At 20.5% G+C, this 18,516-nt stretch overlaps 2 protein-coding genes across 14 annotated transcripts in view; both read right to left on the bottom strand.

Annotated features, from left to right (window-relative positions):
- The window catches only part of LOC122512658 (restin homolog), a 36,583-nt gene extending 25,623 nt beyond the window's left edge, over positions 1 to 10,960 (bottom strand). For 2 of the 6 annotated variants that reach the window (XM_043628666.1, XM_043628737.1), the window contains exons 1-2: positions 10,782 to 10,960; positions 10,223 to 10,379 (exon numbers count right to left, since the gene is read on the bottom strand). In XM_043628666.1, the coding sequence (XP_043484601.1) occupies positions 10,223 to 10,334 (112 nt within the window). In that variant the 5' untranslated portion in view covers positions 10,335 to 10,379; positions 10,782 to 10,960. Of the gene's footprint in view, positions 1 to 6,372; positions 6,511 to 10,222; positions 10,380 to 10,781 lie in introns of those variants that run through there. The other 4 variants (XM_043628880.1, XM_043628801.1, XM_043628961.1 and 1 more) reach the window with 3 other exon arrangements.
- A 2,199-nt stretch (positions 10,961 to 13,159) lies between these two features.
- The window catches only part of LOC122509187 (rap guanine nucleotide exchange factor 6-like), a 256,566-nt gene continuing 251,209 nt past the window's right edge, over positions 13,160 to 18,516 (bottom strand). For all 8 annotated transcript variants that reach the window (XM_043623060.1, XM_043623636.1, XM_043623223.1 and 5 more), the window contains one exon: positions 13,160 to 15,914. In XM_043623060.1, coding sequence (XP_043478995.1) covers positions 15,883 to 15,914 — 32 coding nt within the window. In that variant the 3' untranslated portion in view covers positions 13,160 to 15,882. The remainder of the gene's footprint in view (positions 15,915 to 18,516) is intronic.

Raw genomic sequence — 18,516 nt, 5'->3', positions numbered from 1 at the left:
TATACAAATTACGTCTTAGGGTTGGGCGAACGATAACTAAACATTTATTGTTCGGTTACATTACATTGAATCTTCATTTAATGCTAGAATTATTACAGATTCAAAGTCTTTGAAATGATTATGTAAAATGTCAATTATTAAGATTGGGTTCTACAATAAGAATAGAATAAAATACATAAGGTACATATTTACAGATGTATATAATAGAAACACTGGAACTTTGTATTATTTAACTACATACTATTGCGTATATACGTGTATATAATGCGTATTTATAAATGTGATGTGTACTTTTGAGAGTGATCTAAGTATGCAAATACATAAAAACAAAGCAACAATGAAAAAAATTATTAACAGAATCTGAATCACCGTCGTCCCTTTTTTTCATTCATGCGAGGTTATATTTAGTTAAGAGATGATCAAACAAACTTCCTATATTGCGATAGAATATTATGCTTAATGCGAGAGAGATAATTCCTTAAAAATGGTATTTCCGGGTCTCTGTGTCATTAATTATTTATGCCTATTTATTAACGCTTGTAGGAGGAACGGTTGCACAGTAGGTGTTCCACTACGAAACATTGCTTTTTACAATAGTTATTTTTCAAGTTATTTCTCAAAAAAAATTGTTATTCTTAAATATTCAACAATTTTTAGTTCATTGTGGAAAAATACCTTTTTTATTGAATTAAAATCAATATAAATATGTTAGTGATATTTAATAAACTTTTTTTTCTTTAAATTATTTAAGTGAATTTAAAAAATTCAAATAATTCAATTCTTCAAAAAAATTTTAATAACTATTTTTCAGAAGACTAATTTTTTCATAATTTCTCAATTAAATTATACGAAACTCGAATAATTTTTGTTAAATACATATTTACTTATTTATTTCTCCGCACAAGAAATAATATTTTCAAAAATTGCAATGTAAAATCTTTTTGAAATTTAATTATTTCCAAAAAAAAATTGCAACTGCGTAATTCTTCCAAAATACAATCATTTTTTCAGAAGTTTCAAATAAAATTATTCAAAACTTTTATAACTGTTTTTGAAAAATAATAAATAATTAATATTTTATAATAAATATTAAAATATTGTTACAGTTTTACAACAATTTAAATTTTCAGAGTCCAGACAATTTAAAAACATTTGACATTTAATTATTTTCAAAAATTCACACCATGACAATTCAATTCAATTATTCAATTCAATTATCATTTAAAATTTTATCTGAAATTAATTTTTAAAGCAGTTCTTCTTAGAAATTTCAACGAGAATTCAATTATTTAAATACAAAAATAAAAGATTTATTGAATAATTAAATACTTTTTAAAATTGAATTCTCATGAAGTATTTTATCAAAATTTTTAAATATAATTGAATTCTTTATTTCTTTCAAAGAATTTTAATAAAATTTTTAAGAATAATAATAATTACATTTTTCGAAGAATTTATTTTAAATTGTATTAAAAATAATGGAAATTCTGTGACAAAATTTTAATATTTATGAAACTAATTGAATTCTTGACAACAAATTAAAAAAATTTTTGCGAAGAATTTAATTATTTATTAAAATAATTAAATTTTTTTCAGAAACTTCATTAAATTGTATTTAATTCAAACGAGAAATTCTATTAAAATTGTAATGGAAATAATAATTGTATTCTTGAAATGAATTATATTAAAATATTAGATATTGAAATAATTGAATTTCAGCGAAGATTTTCATTATTTGAGAAAATAATTGAATTCTTGTATGAATTTTACTAACATTTTTTGAAATAATTGAATTCTTGCAAAGAATTTCATTTATTGTAAATTTGTAATATCACACTAAAATTATAAATCCAAACAAAATAACAGCACAATATAATTTTATTTATTGTTTTGAAAATAATAAAGTTATTTTGACGAAAATAAATCACAATAATTGTATTTAAAGTACATGAATACTTTTAGACGAATTTTATCAAAATTATTAAAAATAATTAATTACTTTCGAGAGAATTTTATAAAAACATTATTAATAAATAAATAGATATTTTTTAAATAATTATTTTTCAAATTTTATGAAAATTGTATTTTAAATAATTGAATTCCTGTAAAATTTTTATTATTTATGAAAATAATTGAATATTTGCAAAGAATTTTATTAAAATTCTTTTAAATAACTGAATTCTTTTGGAAAATTTTATTAAAATTGTAGAGATCGAAAATAATTGAATTTCAGCGAAGATTATCATTATTTGGGGAAATAATTGAATTCATACGAAGAAATTTCTTAAAATTTTTGAAAATAATTGAATCGTTTCAAAAAATTAAAAAAGATTTTTTTAATTATAATTTTTTTATTTCAATTATTAGCGGATATAAAGTAGTGAACAATTCTAAAAAAAAAGAGAGAAAAAAATAGCTTTTAGGGCACAAATCCAAAAAAAAGTATCCAAATAGTGTCAAATCGTAAAAATGTAGTAAATAGTAGGTTTTAGTAGATGAATACAAAGCCTATAATCAATCAAAAATTGATGAAATGAAGTTTTGAAAATTTTAGTCAAAAGTATGGACGGAAGGTAATATTTAATTAAAACGATATAATTTTAACGAAACATGATAATTTTTTTTTTAAGAAAACAATAAAGAATCCGCATGCTGAAAATGTTAGAATGAAATAGAAAACTGATATAGTTGAACAATAAATATTGCATTGCATAAGAATCATGCGTCATGCAATGATGACTGAACAGTCGAGTCTCAGTCATCAAGATATGTGCCCTCGATCCTTGCACATACTTATGTGGCTTGCTGATATAACCATATAGTACGTCCACGGAAAAAAGACAAATTCGAAAAAATCCCCTTTAAAATTGACGCCGCCAAAAATTAAATTAGTGAGTAGTTTTTTCAAAATTTTTAGTTGAGCAATAAAATTAATTGCAAAAATAAATTATAGTTTATTACCACAATATATTTATAGTTCAATTAGATTATAATTTTAGTCGAGATAAAATTTTTTTTTCAAATAATTTTCAGGTTATGTTTTTGCAATTTTTATCTGAATTAAAAGTTTCTGAGTATAATTTCAAATCAAAATAAATTTCTATTAATTAGTAAATTTTACTGATAAATTAGTAGAAATTACTATTTACACTGACTTTCCTTTTGAATTAGTAAATTTTACTAATAAATAGTAATTTATACCAATTTATTAGTAAAATTTATACTAATTCAAAAGCAGAAAGATATTAATATTTATTCTGACATTTTGTCAGAATATTTGTCAGAATTAGTAAATATCACTAAGAAATTAGTAGAAATTACTATTTATACCGAGTTTTTGCTTTTGAATTAATTAATTTTACTAATAAATAGTAATTTCTACTAATTTATTAGTAAAATTTACTAATAAATAGTAATTTCTACTTATTTATTAGTAAAATTTACTAATTCTAAAACAAAAAGTTATTATTTATTCTGACTTTCTGCTATTGAATTAGTAAATTTTAACTAACATAAATATTAATTTTTACTAATTTATTAGTCAAATTTACTAATTCTAAAGCAAAAAGATTTTAATATTTATTCTGACTTTTTGAATTTGAATTAGTAAATATTACTAATAAAAATAGTAATTTTTACTAATTTATTAGTCAAATAATTTACTAATTTACTAAAGCAGAATTTACTAATTAGTAAATTTGACTAATAAATTATTAGAAACTACTATTCTTATTAGTAAAATTAACTAATTCAAAAGCAAAAAGTACAAACTAATTCAAATTAGTAAACATTTCTAGTAATTCAAATTTGAAAGAAATTTTTTTTTCCAAAAATAACAAACATAACCCATAATTTTTTGCTATTCTTAGGTATCTTTTTTCGGAGCGCATCACATAAATTAAATTAAAAGACGTCAAATAAATAATTGGAATAAATTAATTTAAAAAGCATTATTTAAAGCATATTTGCTTCCTTTGTGAAAGTGGTGAAAGTGCTGCCTTTGTGTACGTGTAATTAAAATGATATAATAGTCGATTAACCCTCGGAGCGCACTCTAGGTCTCCCAGACCCTTTTCTTACGATATTACTTTTAATAAGGAATTGAAAATATTCGCAGATTTATTTTATTATTATTATTTATTTATTTTATACAATTTGAACTATATATTTTTAAAAAATTCTAATTTTTAATTTTCTCTTGTAAATTTTTCGCAAAAATTTTAAATTTCCCTGAAATGAACGTCGACGCTAAGTGTTGTAAAGAATTTTTTTTTAAAAAATAAAACAGTAGTATTTTAGTATTTTTAGTAGTATTTTTGTATTTTTAGTATTTCTAGTAGTATTTTTGTATTTTTAGTAGTATTTTTGTATTTTTTTATTTTTAATGGTAGTTTTGTATTTTTAGTAGTATTTTAGTATTTCTTGTAGTATTTTTGTATTTTTAATGCTATTTTTGTATTTTTAGTATTTCTAGTAGTATTTTTGTATTCTTTATGGTATTTTTGTATTTTTAGCAGAATTTTAGTATTTCTAGTAGTATTTTTGTATTTTTAATAGTATTTTTGTATTTTTAGTAGTATTTTAGTATTTTTAGTAGTATTTTAGTATTTTTAGTAGTATTTTAGTATTTTTAGTAGAATTTTTGTATTTTTTAGTAATATTTTGTATTTTTAATGGTATTTTTGTATTTTTAGCAGTATTTTAGTATTTCTAGTAGTATTTTTGTATTTTTAATAGTTTTTTTTGTATTTTTAGTATTTTTAGTAGTATTTTAGTATTTTTAGTAGAATTTTTGTATTTTTTAGTAATATTTTGTATTTTTAATGGTATCTTTGTATTTTTAGTAGTATTTAGCGTCAACGCTAATTTCACAAGCATAATTTTTTTTTCTTTTTGATATTTTGAAAATGTGTAAAAAAAAATTTTTAATCAGTTTATATCGAGGCTAGTTAATCGACCGTATTACATTTTTATGATGTATACATACATATTTACATGGAGATACATAGTTTTATGTTGTAAATGCATGCATAATGAAGATACATATTTATATTTTTCAATTTGATAATAAATTGATTACTAATTTCTTTAAGCTTATAAATTTTCTTGAAGAAATATTTTTTTTTTTTGACTAAAGTGTACTATAAATATTAGGGGAAAATTCGAAAATTTGATAATCGAGTCACTTTTGTAAACAAATTAGGTTTTAATAATAGTAAAAAAAAAGTAATTATCACTTTAAATTAATTCGACCCACTGTTGTTATTCGAGGACAGCGTGTTCATAAATTTTTATTCGCTATATCGCTTTATTTAGTTTCTCCTAATTGTTGAGTTGTGTCACACACCTACATATTTGGTTTAATTTAAATTTTTCTTTAAATAATTAAAACAAAATGAAAGTTTTTTTTTTCAAATTAAGTATAAAAATAGTTAAATAAATTCTACTAAAAATAGAAAAATAAATACTATACTAAAAATAGAAAAATACTAAAAAAATACTAAAAATATTAAAATACTATTAAAAATACTAAAATACTACTAAAAATACTAAAATACTACTAAAAATATTACAATACTACTAAAAATAGAAAAATACTAAAAAAAATACTAAAAATATTAAAATACTATTAAAAATACAAAAATACTACTAAAAATACTAAAATGAATACTAGTAAAAATAATAAAATAAATACTGCGTAAAATACTGAAATACTATCAAAAATACTACTATTAAATTAAATAAATTTAATTCGTCTGGAATAAAATAAGAATTCACTCCAAAATCTTTTCACTCACAATATTAAATAATTAAATCTTGATGTGTTTCTAAAAATAAGATATGATCGTAAACACATGACCAAGTTTGTCCTTTATAACAAAAGTGAGGATAAAATAAAATTTTTAAATTCACTTCCAATTTTCATAAAAATACATTTCTTGCTATAGTTATGACTTGATTATCAAAATTTAGAATATTTTTTTTTTTTTATTTACAAACTATAGACAAAATTCCACGGAAAGAAAATATTGATTATTCTTTAACTATATTCGTTAAAGAATATTTATCATTGTTATTCACAATTAAATTAATTTTCAAGAATTAATTAATTAATTTGAAATTTAATTTGAAGAAAGTAATAAACGCAATAATTAAAAATATTCGAAGTATAATCAAAAAGAGTTTATTATCTCAAAAAAGTAAAAAATTGATTTCATACCTGATACATTTGATTTAAAAGCAAATTATTTATTAATATTTAAATAAATTGCATTCTAAAAAGAAGCATTATTAATAAAAGAATTTTCATAAAAAATGTTCTCAATTCAACAGTTTCTTTCCATGGAAATGTGGGTTTTTTAAAATATTTACCAGATTAATTAAAGCAGATGTGTGTTGCGACGAGAGGTAAACAAATATGAATGACTACCTGAGTCTGACAGGAAAGTTTCAAGTGTATGTATTTACCTTCACAAGACTCATTTAATACTGATGTAACTGTTGCTTACAATACGATATAAACCGTGGGTGATGTTTATGTCGTGTGTCGTTGTGTATATGCATTAATTTGGTGGGGAATGTTCTTTCATTTATTTAGAATGCTGAAAGATTCTTTTTTTTTAATATTATATGTGATTTTTATTTTAATGATTATATTTTTAAAAAATTTGTAATATATTTAAATTTTAATTTGATTTTCTTAAAAATGAAAATTCTCATTTTTTAAATTTCACGCTTTAGCTGGATTTGGATTTTGATTAAAATTTACTTATATATTATAATTTAAATTTACTTATAATATTCATAATATTTACTCCATAGAAATAACAAGTTTTAATAGAAAATTTTACAATTTCAAAAGTTAATTTTTGTATTAAGATTAATAAAATTTTCTTCGAATGGAGTATAATTTGCTATTATAAACATTGTTATTTACAGAGTAAATTTTTTTTCTTCCGAAGTAAATTTTTTTCGCAATAATCTAATTTTAATATCAAATTTTATAGTCAAATTTAAGAGATTTTTTAAAAAACACCGTTGTAACTGAAGTTTTTATTAAAAATTTTAAATTGTAGGTACTAGATATTTTTTGGGTAAAATTTTAGCAAGACCGAAGGAAGTTTTACTAATTTTTACTGAAATTTACTTCGGTGATTGTAAAATTTATGAGATTATTAAAAAAGTACCGTTGTAACAAAAGTTTTGGATTAAAAATGGATTAAAAATTTTGATTAAAAATTGGTAATAGTAAATTTTACTATTTTTAATGGAAATTTTTAACACTGACAGGCTTCGTACTCGATAATTAATTTTAAAAAAGTAGCAAAAATTAGCTTAAAGACTGAAAAAAAAGAAGTAAAAAAATAGCTATCGAAAAATTAAACTTGACTCAATTTTTTTATAATTTCTTAACTACATTCAAAAATAGAATAATTTTTTAAAATAAATATTTAAATACCTATTTATTTTCTCTACAGGAATTAAAATATTTCAAATTATTTCAATGTAACGCATTTTTGAAATTTAACTATTTCTAAAAATTACAAAAGTAATTCTTTCAAAATTAAATCATTTTTTTATTGAAATTTATAAATAAAATTATTCAAAACTTTAATCATTTTATTTTATTCAATTCAAAATCTAATTCTTATTAGAAAGTTCTACGAGAATTCAATTATTTAAATACAAAAATAAATAATTTATTGAATAATTGAATCTTTCTTAAATTTGAATTTTTATAAAGAACTTTATCAACATTTTTTAAATTAATTAAATTTTTACAAAGAATTGCATTAAAATTCTTGATAATTAAATTCATTCAAGAAATGTACTTAAAAATGAATTGAAAATAATTATTACACTCTAAGAAACAAATTATATCAGATTTTTTTAAATAATTGAATTTCTTTAAAAATTGTATATTATTTATCAAAATAATTGAATTCTTGCAACGATTATTCTTAAAATTTTTAAAAATAATTGGATTTCTGAAAAGAATTTTATTATTTATGAAAATAATTGAATTTTTGTTACCGAACTTTAAAAAAGTTTTTAAAATAATTGCATTCTTCGGAAGAATTTAAAAAAAACCCTTTTTAAAGAAATGATTATTATCAAGAATTTCATAAAATTTTTTTTAAATAATTGAATTCTTTCAAAGAATTTTATTAGAATTCTTAAGAATAGTTGCATTTTTTGCGTAATTTATTTTAAATTTGTATTAAAAATAATTAAAATCCTGCGATGAGTTTTCATATTTATAAAAATAATTGAATTTTTGCAACGATTATTATTAAAATTTAAAAAAATAATTGAATTCTTGCAAAGAATTTTATTAAATTTTTAAACAAATAATTGAATTTCCGAAAAGAATTTTATTATTTTTAAAAATAATTGAATTCTTGGGAAGTTTATTATTTTTTTTTAAATAATTGAATTTCTGTGAAGAATTTTATTAAAATTTTAAAGAAATAATTGAATTTCCGAGAAGAATTTTATTATTTTTAAAAATAATTGAATTCTTGGGAAGTTTATTGTTTTTTTTTAAATAATTGAATTCCTGCAAATAATTTTATTATCCGTGAAGATAATTGACTTTTTCCGAAGAATTTCATTAAAATTTTTGAAAATAATTAAATTCTTTCAAGAAATATTAAAAATAAAATTGAAAATAATTAAATTCTTTCAAGAAATATTAAAAATAAAATTGAAAATAATTAATAAATTCGAATAAATAAATTATATCAAAATCATTTTAAATAATTGGATTTTTTTGCGGAATTCATTTAAAATTGTATTAAAAATAATTGAAAGCCTGCAATGAGTTTTATTATTTATAAAAATAATTGAATTCTTGCCAGGAATTTTATAAAAATTTCTGAAAATAATTGAATTCCTGAGAAGAATTTTATTATTTATAAAAATAATTGAAATCTTGTAAAGAATTTTATAAAAATCTATTTAAATTTATAATTGATTTTATTTGTCGAAACATATTAGGAAAATTCTGTTTAAATAATTAAATTTCTGTTAAAATTTTTTTATTTGTGAAAATAATTGAATGTTTGCGAAGAATTTTATAAACATTTTTTTTTAAATTATTCAATTCTTTTGGGAAATTTTTATATTAAAGAAAGTAAATATTAAAATTCATTGAATTAGGAAAAATTTGTAAAAATAATTAAATCGTTTTAAAGAATTTTATTAAAATTTTTAGAATTTTTTCCAATAAAAGTTTTCATTAAACATTTTTAATAGTAAATATTTTAACATTGATGGAGTATAAATGTTAGTAAATCCGAAGAAAATTTAATCAATTTTTATTGCAATTTACTTTGGATATAATAAAATTTACGAGTATAAAAAAAGTAGAGTACATGCGCTGTATTAAGATAATTTTTTACTACTTTTTTACTACTTCTTTTCCGTATTAAAACTACTTTTTGCAACTTTTTTTTATTGAATATTAATTAACGAGTGCGAAGCCTAAAATTTATAATACAGTGTACATTATTTCTTTTAAATAATTAAATATTGACAAAAAATATTTTTAATGTAGTAATTAATTCAATTTCATGTCATTTTTAATTTTAAATCTGAAAATTGCTAATTAAATAAATACACTGGAAAAAAAATTTATTTGATTCAAATAACCGATTAATTGACTATTATCAATTAAATATTTAATTGAATCAAATAATATTTATTGGAGTCAAATAAATATTTAATTGAATGAAATAATATTTATTGGAGTCAATTAAATGGTTCAATTCATATTTGCTTCAAATAATGAAATTATTGGTTCAAATACAATTTAATTGATCCCAATAAATATTATTTGATTCAAGTAAATATTTAATTGATAATAGTCAATTAATCGGTTACTTGAATCAAATAAATTTTTTTTTCAGTGTAACTATACAGAAATATTCTAATTTTTCTTTAAATTTTTACGTATGAAAAATGAATTTTTCCTACGAAGACTTGCATACTAAGCTTATACGATGAAAACTTTTCAACTTCAAAAATACTTAATTCCCCCCTTGTAATGAAAAGTTTAACTTACCAGATTATTTCCACAGACTGAAGAATAAATAATTCAGATAAATCTTACCTTATTCCATATGTTGTCACACAAAAAAATACGATCCAAAACTATGTTAAGCATAACACAATGAAAAATTGTTAAAAGTAAAAAAAGGATAAAAATTTATGAACTTACTCATTGATGCTCTCGGTGGTGTCGGTGGTACTGCAGGCTTAGGAGGTGCAGCACTGCAAGGCCTTCCGATTTTCGAAGGTTGTCGTAAATTTGATGCCTTTGTTTCTGACATTGTATATATTAACAATTATTTGATACACTTATTGGTTATACAACACTGAAACAAAATATCAATCAATTAATATATAGTATATAATGAAGAAAAATAAACAAGTTCTCAATTTATTTCCACTATATACGTACTAATGACAAAACAATGAATTTTCCATCTATATATACAACAATTTTTTTTCCTACGTTTCAATAAAAAGGAAATTAAATTGTAGTAAAAAAAATGTTAAAACTTAAATTCAATAAATTAAATAAGTTACAATTTACAGTTTACAATTACAAAGAACAAGTAGGCAAAAAATTGTATTAATAATTAATCAAATTTTATTTTATTTTCCAAGTATTATTAGATAATTTTAGAAAAATATTTAAATTTTCGAGAGGTTATCTTTTTGGAGGAATATTGAAAATAAAGTCAAATTATTAACATATAAAAATGTGATCATACCTCAACTATTTGCGCAGTGAATTAATTTTCAATATGTTCTTCAAAAATTATAAGATAAACATAATAAAACGAACATTTGACATTAAAATTAATAACAAAAACTTTCAATTACACTTAGGAAATGACAAATTACACTTTAGATTTGTTTTTTTTACGGTTTTTAATCCATATAATCAGAGTTGAGTAGCTATTTGAAGATATTTTTCCTCTTATATAAAGGTTCTATCAAAATTCAAATTTGAGATAAAATTTCGTTGCGGTGAAACACTGAAGCTATACTAGCTTCACTACTAAACTTCCCCCACTTCTCTAGTTTTCTCTCTAACGTAGAAAACGTAAATCTACGTAAATTTACGTAAAATACGTAAAAATATGCCCGCGAAAATTTAAGGTTTTGAAAAATTTAATTTCTTAAAAGGAACTTAATTTTTGAATTTTTTCAAAGAATTTTTCAACGAAACAATTTTTGTTAATTAATTATTATCTTTAAATAAAAGAATAAATAATGAAACAAAAAAGTGTGTTTAAAATTATTTATTTACTATTTTGTTGTAAATAAAAACAATAGTAGTTTTAAAACTTTAAGGATTATTAACGAATGTTTATAAATAAAGAATTCAAAATAAAGAAAAATAAGCTAAATCTGTATTAATATTAAAATTAGTTACCTTCTGTTTTCTTGTTTGTTTCCTAATTTTCTTCATAACTATTCTTTTTATAAATATGTATTTGAATTTTGAAAATTAATTTAATGAAAATAATTGAATTTTTAATAAAGAATTTTATCAGAATTTTTGAAAATAATTGATTTTTTTCGTAGAATTTTATTAAAATTGCATTTGTTAATATTTTAAAATAATTATGTTTGTTAATAATTGTAATTAAAAATATTATTGAATTTCATGTAAATTTTTAGAAAATAATTGAATTAATTCCCAAAATTTTTAAAATAGGTACCTACATTTTAAAATTTTTGAAAATAATAAATTCCAGCGAAAAATTTTATTATTTATGAAAATAATAATTGAAAATTACTTTCAATTATCATGTTATCAATTTTCGAAAATAATTACATTCTTTTGAAAAATTTCTTTAAATTTTTAGAAAATAATATAGTTTTTTTCAATAATGATAATTGAAAATTGAAAAATTAATTGATTTTTACGAAGAATTGCTGTCGATTCTTTAAAATAATCTTGTTTGTTAATAATAATAGTAAATAAAAATATATTATTATTGAAATTTAATTAAACTATTTGAAAATAATTGAATTATTTTAGTAACACATTTTACTAAAAATTTTTTTTAATGTTTGAATTCATGAGAAGAATTTAATTATGCATGAAAATAATTGAATTTTTGCAATGGATTTTACTAAAATTTTTTTTAAATATTTGAATTCATGAGAAGAATTTAATTATTTGTGAAAATAATTGAATTTTTTTTTGAAAATTTTATTAAATTGTATTGAATTTTATTGAGTAATTCTATTCAAATTGAATTGAAATCCTGCTAAGAATTGAATTATTTATGAAAATAATTGAATTTCTACGAAGAATTTAATTATTTATGAAAATAATTGAATTTTTTCCAAGACTGTTATCAGTTTTCGAAAATAATTCAATTCTATTGAAGAATTTTTTTAATTTTTTGAAAATAATGTAATTTTTTCAACAATCTTAATTAAAATTTTTAAACTAATTCTATTTGTTAATAATTATACCTAATTAAAAATTTGATTAACATTTTTTTTTGGAAATAATTGGAATTATTTTAGAATATAATTAAATTCTTGTGAAGAATTTTATTAAAATTTTTGAAAATAATTTACTTAACTTTCAAAGAATTTTAATTGAAATTTTAATGAGAATTAATGAATTCTCATACAGAATTTTATAATAAAATTCAAAAAATAATTGCACCTTTTTTGAGATATTTTATTAACATTTCTATTGATAGTAATTGAGTTCCTGCGAAGAATTTTATTTTTCGTAAAAAAAATAATAATTTAATTCATGCGATAAGTTTTCTAAAATTTTTCAAAAATAATTGAATTCTGTTAAATACATTTTTATTATAACTATTGAAAATAATTGAATTTTTTTGAAAAATTTTCTTAAAATTCGATTAAAAATAATTGAATGCTAGCAAAAAATTTATCTAAATTTCTAGAAAATATTAATAATAATTATTAGTCAATTTCATAAAAGATTTTGAGAAAATTGAAAAGAATATTTAAATTTTCGAATCTGAAATTATTTAGAAATTTATCTTTATATTTGAAAATAAAAAAAATTCAGAATAAAATTATGAAATTATTATACAAAATAAACAGAAATAAAATTATAATGAAATTTAACAGTTAGAAAATCGAAACATTGGTTTAAATAAAGTTTATATTGTTTGAGATTTACATGTTACAACATCTACGAGGATTTCTTTTTCATACAGACGAGCATGTCATGGATGTCGAACTTTAAGAGTACAAAGGGAATTTAATGTGTAAAATTATGCGTTCGTTAAATATACACGACCACCTAAAATTGAATGTCTCTGTATTTTCTCCCATTAATAAACGGAGATATTTGTTATTGACGCAATAAGACGGATATAATATAGAAAACAGCGCATCGTATAAAATAGTAGTCAGCGATGTAATTTTTTTTTTAAATATATTTCTTGTATTTTATTTTTCCATTTGACAAATTATTTCGCAGAAAAGTTCCATTTTATTTTCATTCAAAAAATTTCTACCGGAATAATTCATTTTGTTTCTTAGTTTTTTTTTCTATTTTTCTGGATAATTTACAAAAATACTTAAAGAGGACAAAACATTTCACCACTCTTAAAATTAAAACTCTTCCTGAAAATAAAAAAAATTTTTTCTTACAACCAATAATATTTAGAAACAAAAAGGTTTTTTTTCTCTCTCTGAAAAAATAAGAAATGAAACAAAACAAAACAAATTTTGTACTATGATTCGATTTTTCTTTTATTAAACAAATTAAATACAAAAGGTATCTCTCTCTCTTGAAGTTTTTAGTCATAATCGGCATTTTTCTTTCGCGTAATATATATAAATAATTAAAAAAAAACAGCAGAGGCAGTTTTATAAATAAAATAAAATTCCACGATTGTGCAAGATGTGCGGAAGAGTCCTAAATTTCTGTCTCTGGTGTTTTCCGTATACAACTTGTACTGAGTGTCGCTAAAAACTAAACTCGAACTTCCAAAGAACATAATTTATTTAAAAAAAATCGCATAGTCGTAAAACTCGTCTATATCAATTTTTTTTTTTTTTTGTTTCCGACTATTTTCAATACTTTTTTTTTACAAATACTCAGTCAATTGCACTCCCTTACTTGCTCGATCTACGAGCAAAAATTTCCAAGCAAACACAATTTTTTTTAAATATACGAAATATACATATAAAATTAAACAAAAAATTTCAACTCTACAATTTCCAGTAAGTTCTTTTTTTCACTTTCCTTTTAATTCCCAATTCAATTTCTTCCCAAAAATTATAATAATTTTTGGACAATTTAATTTTTTTTCATCACCTCGCGAATAATTTTCCAAAAAAATAAATCGAGCGAGCGGAAGACGATTGAAAACCGCGAAGTAAATGCATTTTGGAATGAAGTCGAGAGGACATAATAATGCGACGTTTTTCAAGGGTTTTTTTGTTTCGAGGAAAAGTAGAGACAGACAGGAAAATGAGAATTGGAAAGACAAATTGATTCTATATAAACAAAAGCAGTCGTTCGCTTTCTTTCTAATAATTAAAAAAACGCACTCTTAATATACTCTGAATAAAAGAGAAGTGGAATTATATATAATATATATTTTTTTTTTGTTTTGTATTAATCTTCGGGGGAATTTTATCGAGAACATTTTTTGGGTTCGAGTTTTCTTTTAAAACTTATTACGATATGTACAATGAGATACAATTAAATACAAGAATTAATTACGATTATTTAAAGCGAAGAATTGCTCGATTCTTCAATTAAAAAATAAATCGACAATTTTTTTTTGTGAGACGTCCAAAAAGGTTAGGCCCACTTTTTCAAAAAATTCAATCTCACAATAAATAGATAGATTCGTTGAAAAAAAGATAGAAACAATTTTCTTTTACTTCATAAGAAGATAAAAATCGAGCAGTTTCCTTCGTAATGGAAAAAAACCTAATCTCTTGACTTTAGTTTTTTGTGATTTCTCATATAAATTGAGAATTTTTCTTCTAAAAAAAAAACATATTCACAAACACAAAATATTAAAGAAAATTTTGTTTGCTAAAATTAAAAAATCGTTTTTGTAAATATGTTTTTCGAAAAAAAGAAAAAAAAATAGAGAAAAATTGCGATAAATAGTTACTAAGTTGTTCATTGTTCCCTGTTCTTTTTCCCTTGTCTTTCTCTCTTTGCTAAAAACTAAATAGGTACTATACGCTATTTACACCAACTTACATGCTACGGAGTTTCTTCAATTTTTTTTTAAAGAACAGACCTAAAAAATATATAATACATACGTCTCGTTATTCAGCGATAAAACGATATTTAACATCTTTGGGCTCGATTTATTACACATTTATATAAATAAACACGCGATCGTTTTTAGTGTTCAAAAGAAAAGATTTCTCCAAATCTTTCCTCTCTTTATGAACACTTGAAAAAGGATATACTTTCTTTTTAAATAAATCAGCTTTTAAAATTCATTTATTATCAAATATTTCTCCTTTCTTAAATTTTCCATCTCATAAAATTCTGCTGAATTTTCTCTCCTAAATATTCATAACAGAATTCTTGAAATGGAAGCGATTTTTTTTAATCGAAACGATCGCGTCTCTTTAAACAACGTTCTTTTCAGGAACGAGTTTTCTTTTTATACTTGACGGTATTGTTTCTTTTATCGACAATAATTAATAAGATGCAGCTAAAGGAAGCACTTCCTGTGAGTATAGAATTCAGGCTCTTCCTCATTTATTGGGACTCGTCGCTAATTAATCAAAAAGAAGCGAGAAATAAAGATGTTGGAGGCGGGCAGGAGAAAAAATTAACTAAGCTTTCGACTGGAACACGCCGTCGATTCACAATTTTTGTTTCTAGACTGCCGACACCTGTGCATCTTCATCATCTGAAACAGAGATTATCTGTTTAATTGAACTGATCATCAAAAGAAAAATACAAGTGGAACATTTTTAAGAAAGAATAATCAAACTGTATTTAGAAACTTTTTCAACTGCGAATTTTAACTCATATTCAACGAAATATAAATACTAAATAATAAATTATTTTGTTAAAAATTAAAGAATTCTATCATCCCATACAATTTTTTTTTAATTTTATTTTTAACAAGGAAAGAAAAAACTTTTCCAGTGCTCGAACTAGATCCGTAAATTTTCATCAAGTCCGTAAAAGTCAGTTTTTTTTTTAAAAAAAGGTCCGTAAAGTACGTAATTTGATAGAAAAAGAACGAAAAGCTCGTAAATTGTACAATATAATCTGAAGAATTTTAGAGAATTTACAAATGTTACAAATGATTACAGAAATTCAATTATTTTCAAAAGTAATAAAATTCTTCGCAGAAATTCAATTATGTTTAAAAACTTTTAAAAATTCTAGTCAAAATTTCAATTATTTTTAAAAATAATAAAATTCTTCTCCGAAATTCAATTATTTTCAAAAAATTTAATAAAATTCTACTCAAACATTTAACTATTTTCATAAAAAAATTCTTTTTAAGAATCAATTATATTTGAATAAATACCAAATCGAAGAATTTCAATTATTATATAATATTCATCACAAGAATTTAATTATTTATTTTTAAGAAATTTTTCAAAATCCTCATCAAGATTTCAATTATCTTTATAAATAGCAAAATTCTTCTCCAAAATTCAATTATTCTCATAAACTTTAATAAAATTCTTGGCAAAATTTCAATTATTTTAAAAAATTTTCTTTATTTTAATGATTTCGAATATTTACTATTTTAATAAAATTTTCCAAAAGAATTCTATTATTTAAAAAAATTTTAATAAAATTCTACGTAAACGTTGAATTATTTTCATAAAATAATAAAAATTTTACAGGAATTCAATTATTTACCAATTTTTAATAAATTTCTTCTAAATAAATTCCTCGAAAAGTGTAATTATTCTTAAAACTTTTATTAAAATTCGACGAAAAAATTCAATTATTTTAAAATTTGTTGATAAAATTTTTTTTGAGAATACAATTGTTGAATAAATTATTTTTTATTTATTTAAATAATTGTGTTCTAGTAGAATTTTCTAATAAAAATTGATTTTCAAATCAATTTCACTTAGAATTTTAGATTATAACTAAATACTAAAAGTATTTTAGCTTGAATTTTTAGAAATAATTGAATTTTAAAAAGGTTTCATATTAAAATCTTTGAAAATTTGAATTATTAAACTTTTAACTAACAATTCTGTAGAAGAATTAATTTTTTTGCAAAAGGTTTTTTCAATTTTACATGAAATTATTTTTTTGATGTTTTTCTTTTCTAATATATTTAATTGAAGAATTACCGAATAATTGAAATTTTGTAAAATTGAATTGTAAACGAATGAATTTGAAAATTCTCAAAAAACTTTTTCCAAAATTATTAAAAATAATGGATTTATAGAAGAATTTTAGTTAAAAGCACTAAAAAAATTTAATTTTGGAGAAATTACAAATTATTGCAGGAATTCAATTATTTTCAAGAATAATAAAATTCTTCGTAGAAATTTAATTATGTTTAGCAAAAATAATAAAATTCTTTTTTGGAATTTAATTATTTTAATAAATAATAAAACTCATCGCAGAATTTCAATTATTTTTAATACAATTTTAATCTAAAAAAAAAAATGTAATTAATCTTAAAATTTTTATTAAAGGACGTCAAAAGATTTCAATTATTTAAAACATTTTTTGGTAAAATTCTTTATGAGTATTCAATTTTAAGAAATATTCAATTATTCGATAAATTATTTATTTTTGTATTTAAATACTTGAATTCTTGTAGAATTTTTTAATAAAAATTGATTTAAAGATGAATTTTAGTTAAAATTTTAGATAATAATTATAAATATTAAAAGCAATATAGCGTGAATTTTTAGAAGTAATTGAAGTTTTAAATTAATTTTTTAAAAAAGTTTAATTGAATTTTTTAAATATTTTTTGAAGTTTTTATTTTCTAATATATATTTAATTGAAGAATTTACGAATAATTGAAATTTCGTAAAATTGAATATCGTAAACAAATGAATTTGAAAATTGTCAAAGAACTTTTTTGAAAATTATTAAAAATAATTGATTTAAAGAAGAATTTTAGTTAAAAATTCTTGAAAATAATAATTGAATTGAAATGATGAAAATAATTGTGAAGAAGTACAATATTCTTATATAAAATAATGATTTTGTCACTGGGTCATCTTTATTTATTATAAAACATGAAGAAATTGACCGCTCCGAGTCGAAGTCGGAGTCGGAGTGATCCATTTCTTCATGTTTTATAGTCATGAAAAAATTTAATTTATACCTAGTTTGAAGTAAAATGTTCTCTTATTTGTCTCGGACTGGTTATATTTTTGTCAGTAATTGGTCCGTAAATAATCCTTAATTTTTTCCTTTTTGGTCCGTAAAGTCCGTATTTTTAAATCCTACTTTTTTTTCAAAAACTGGTTCAAGTCCTGCTTTTTTCTTTTCCTTATTAAAATAATTTAAAA

Source organism: Leptopilina heterotoma, unplaced genomic scaffold, assembly GCF_015476425.1.
Source record: "Leptopilina heterotoma isolate Lh14 unplaced genomic scaffold, ASM1547642v1 Lhet_0, whole genome shotgun sequence".
NCBI lineage: Eukaryota > Metazoa > Arthropoda > Insecta > Hymenoptera > Figitidae > Leptopilina > Leptopilina heterotoma.
Note: the sequence above shows the minus strand (reverse complement) of the source record. Positions and strands in the feature narration are given on the sequence as shown.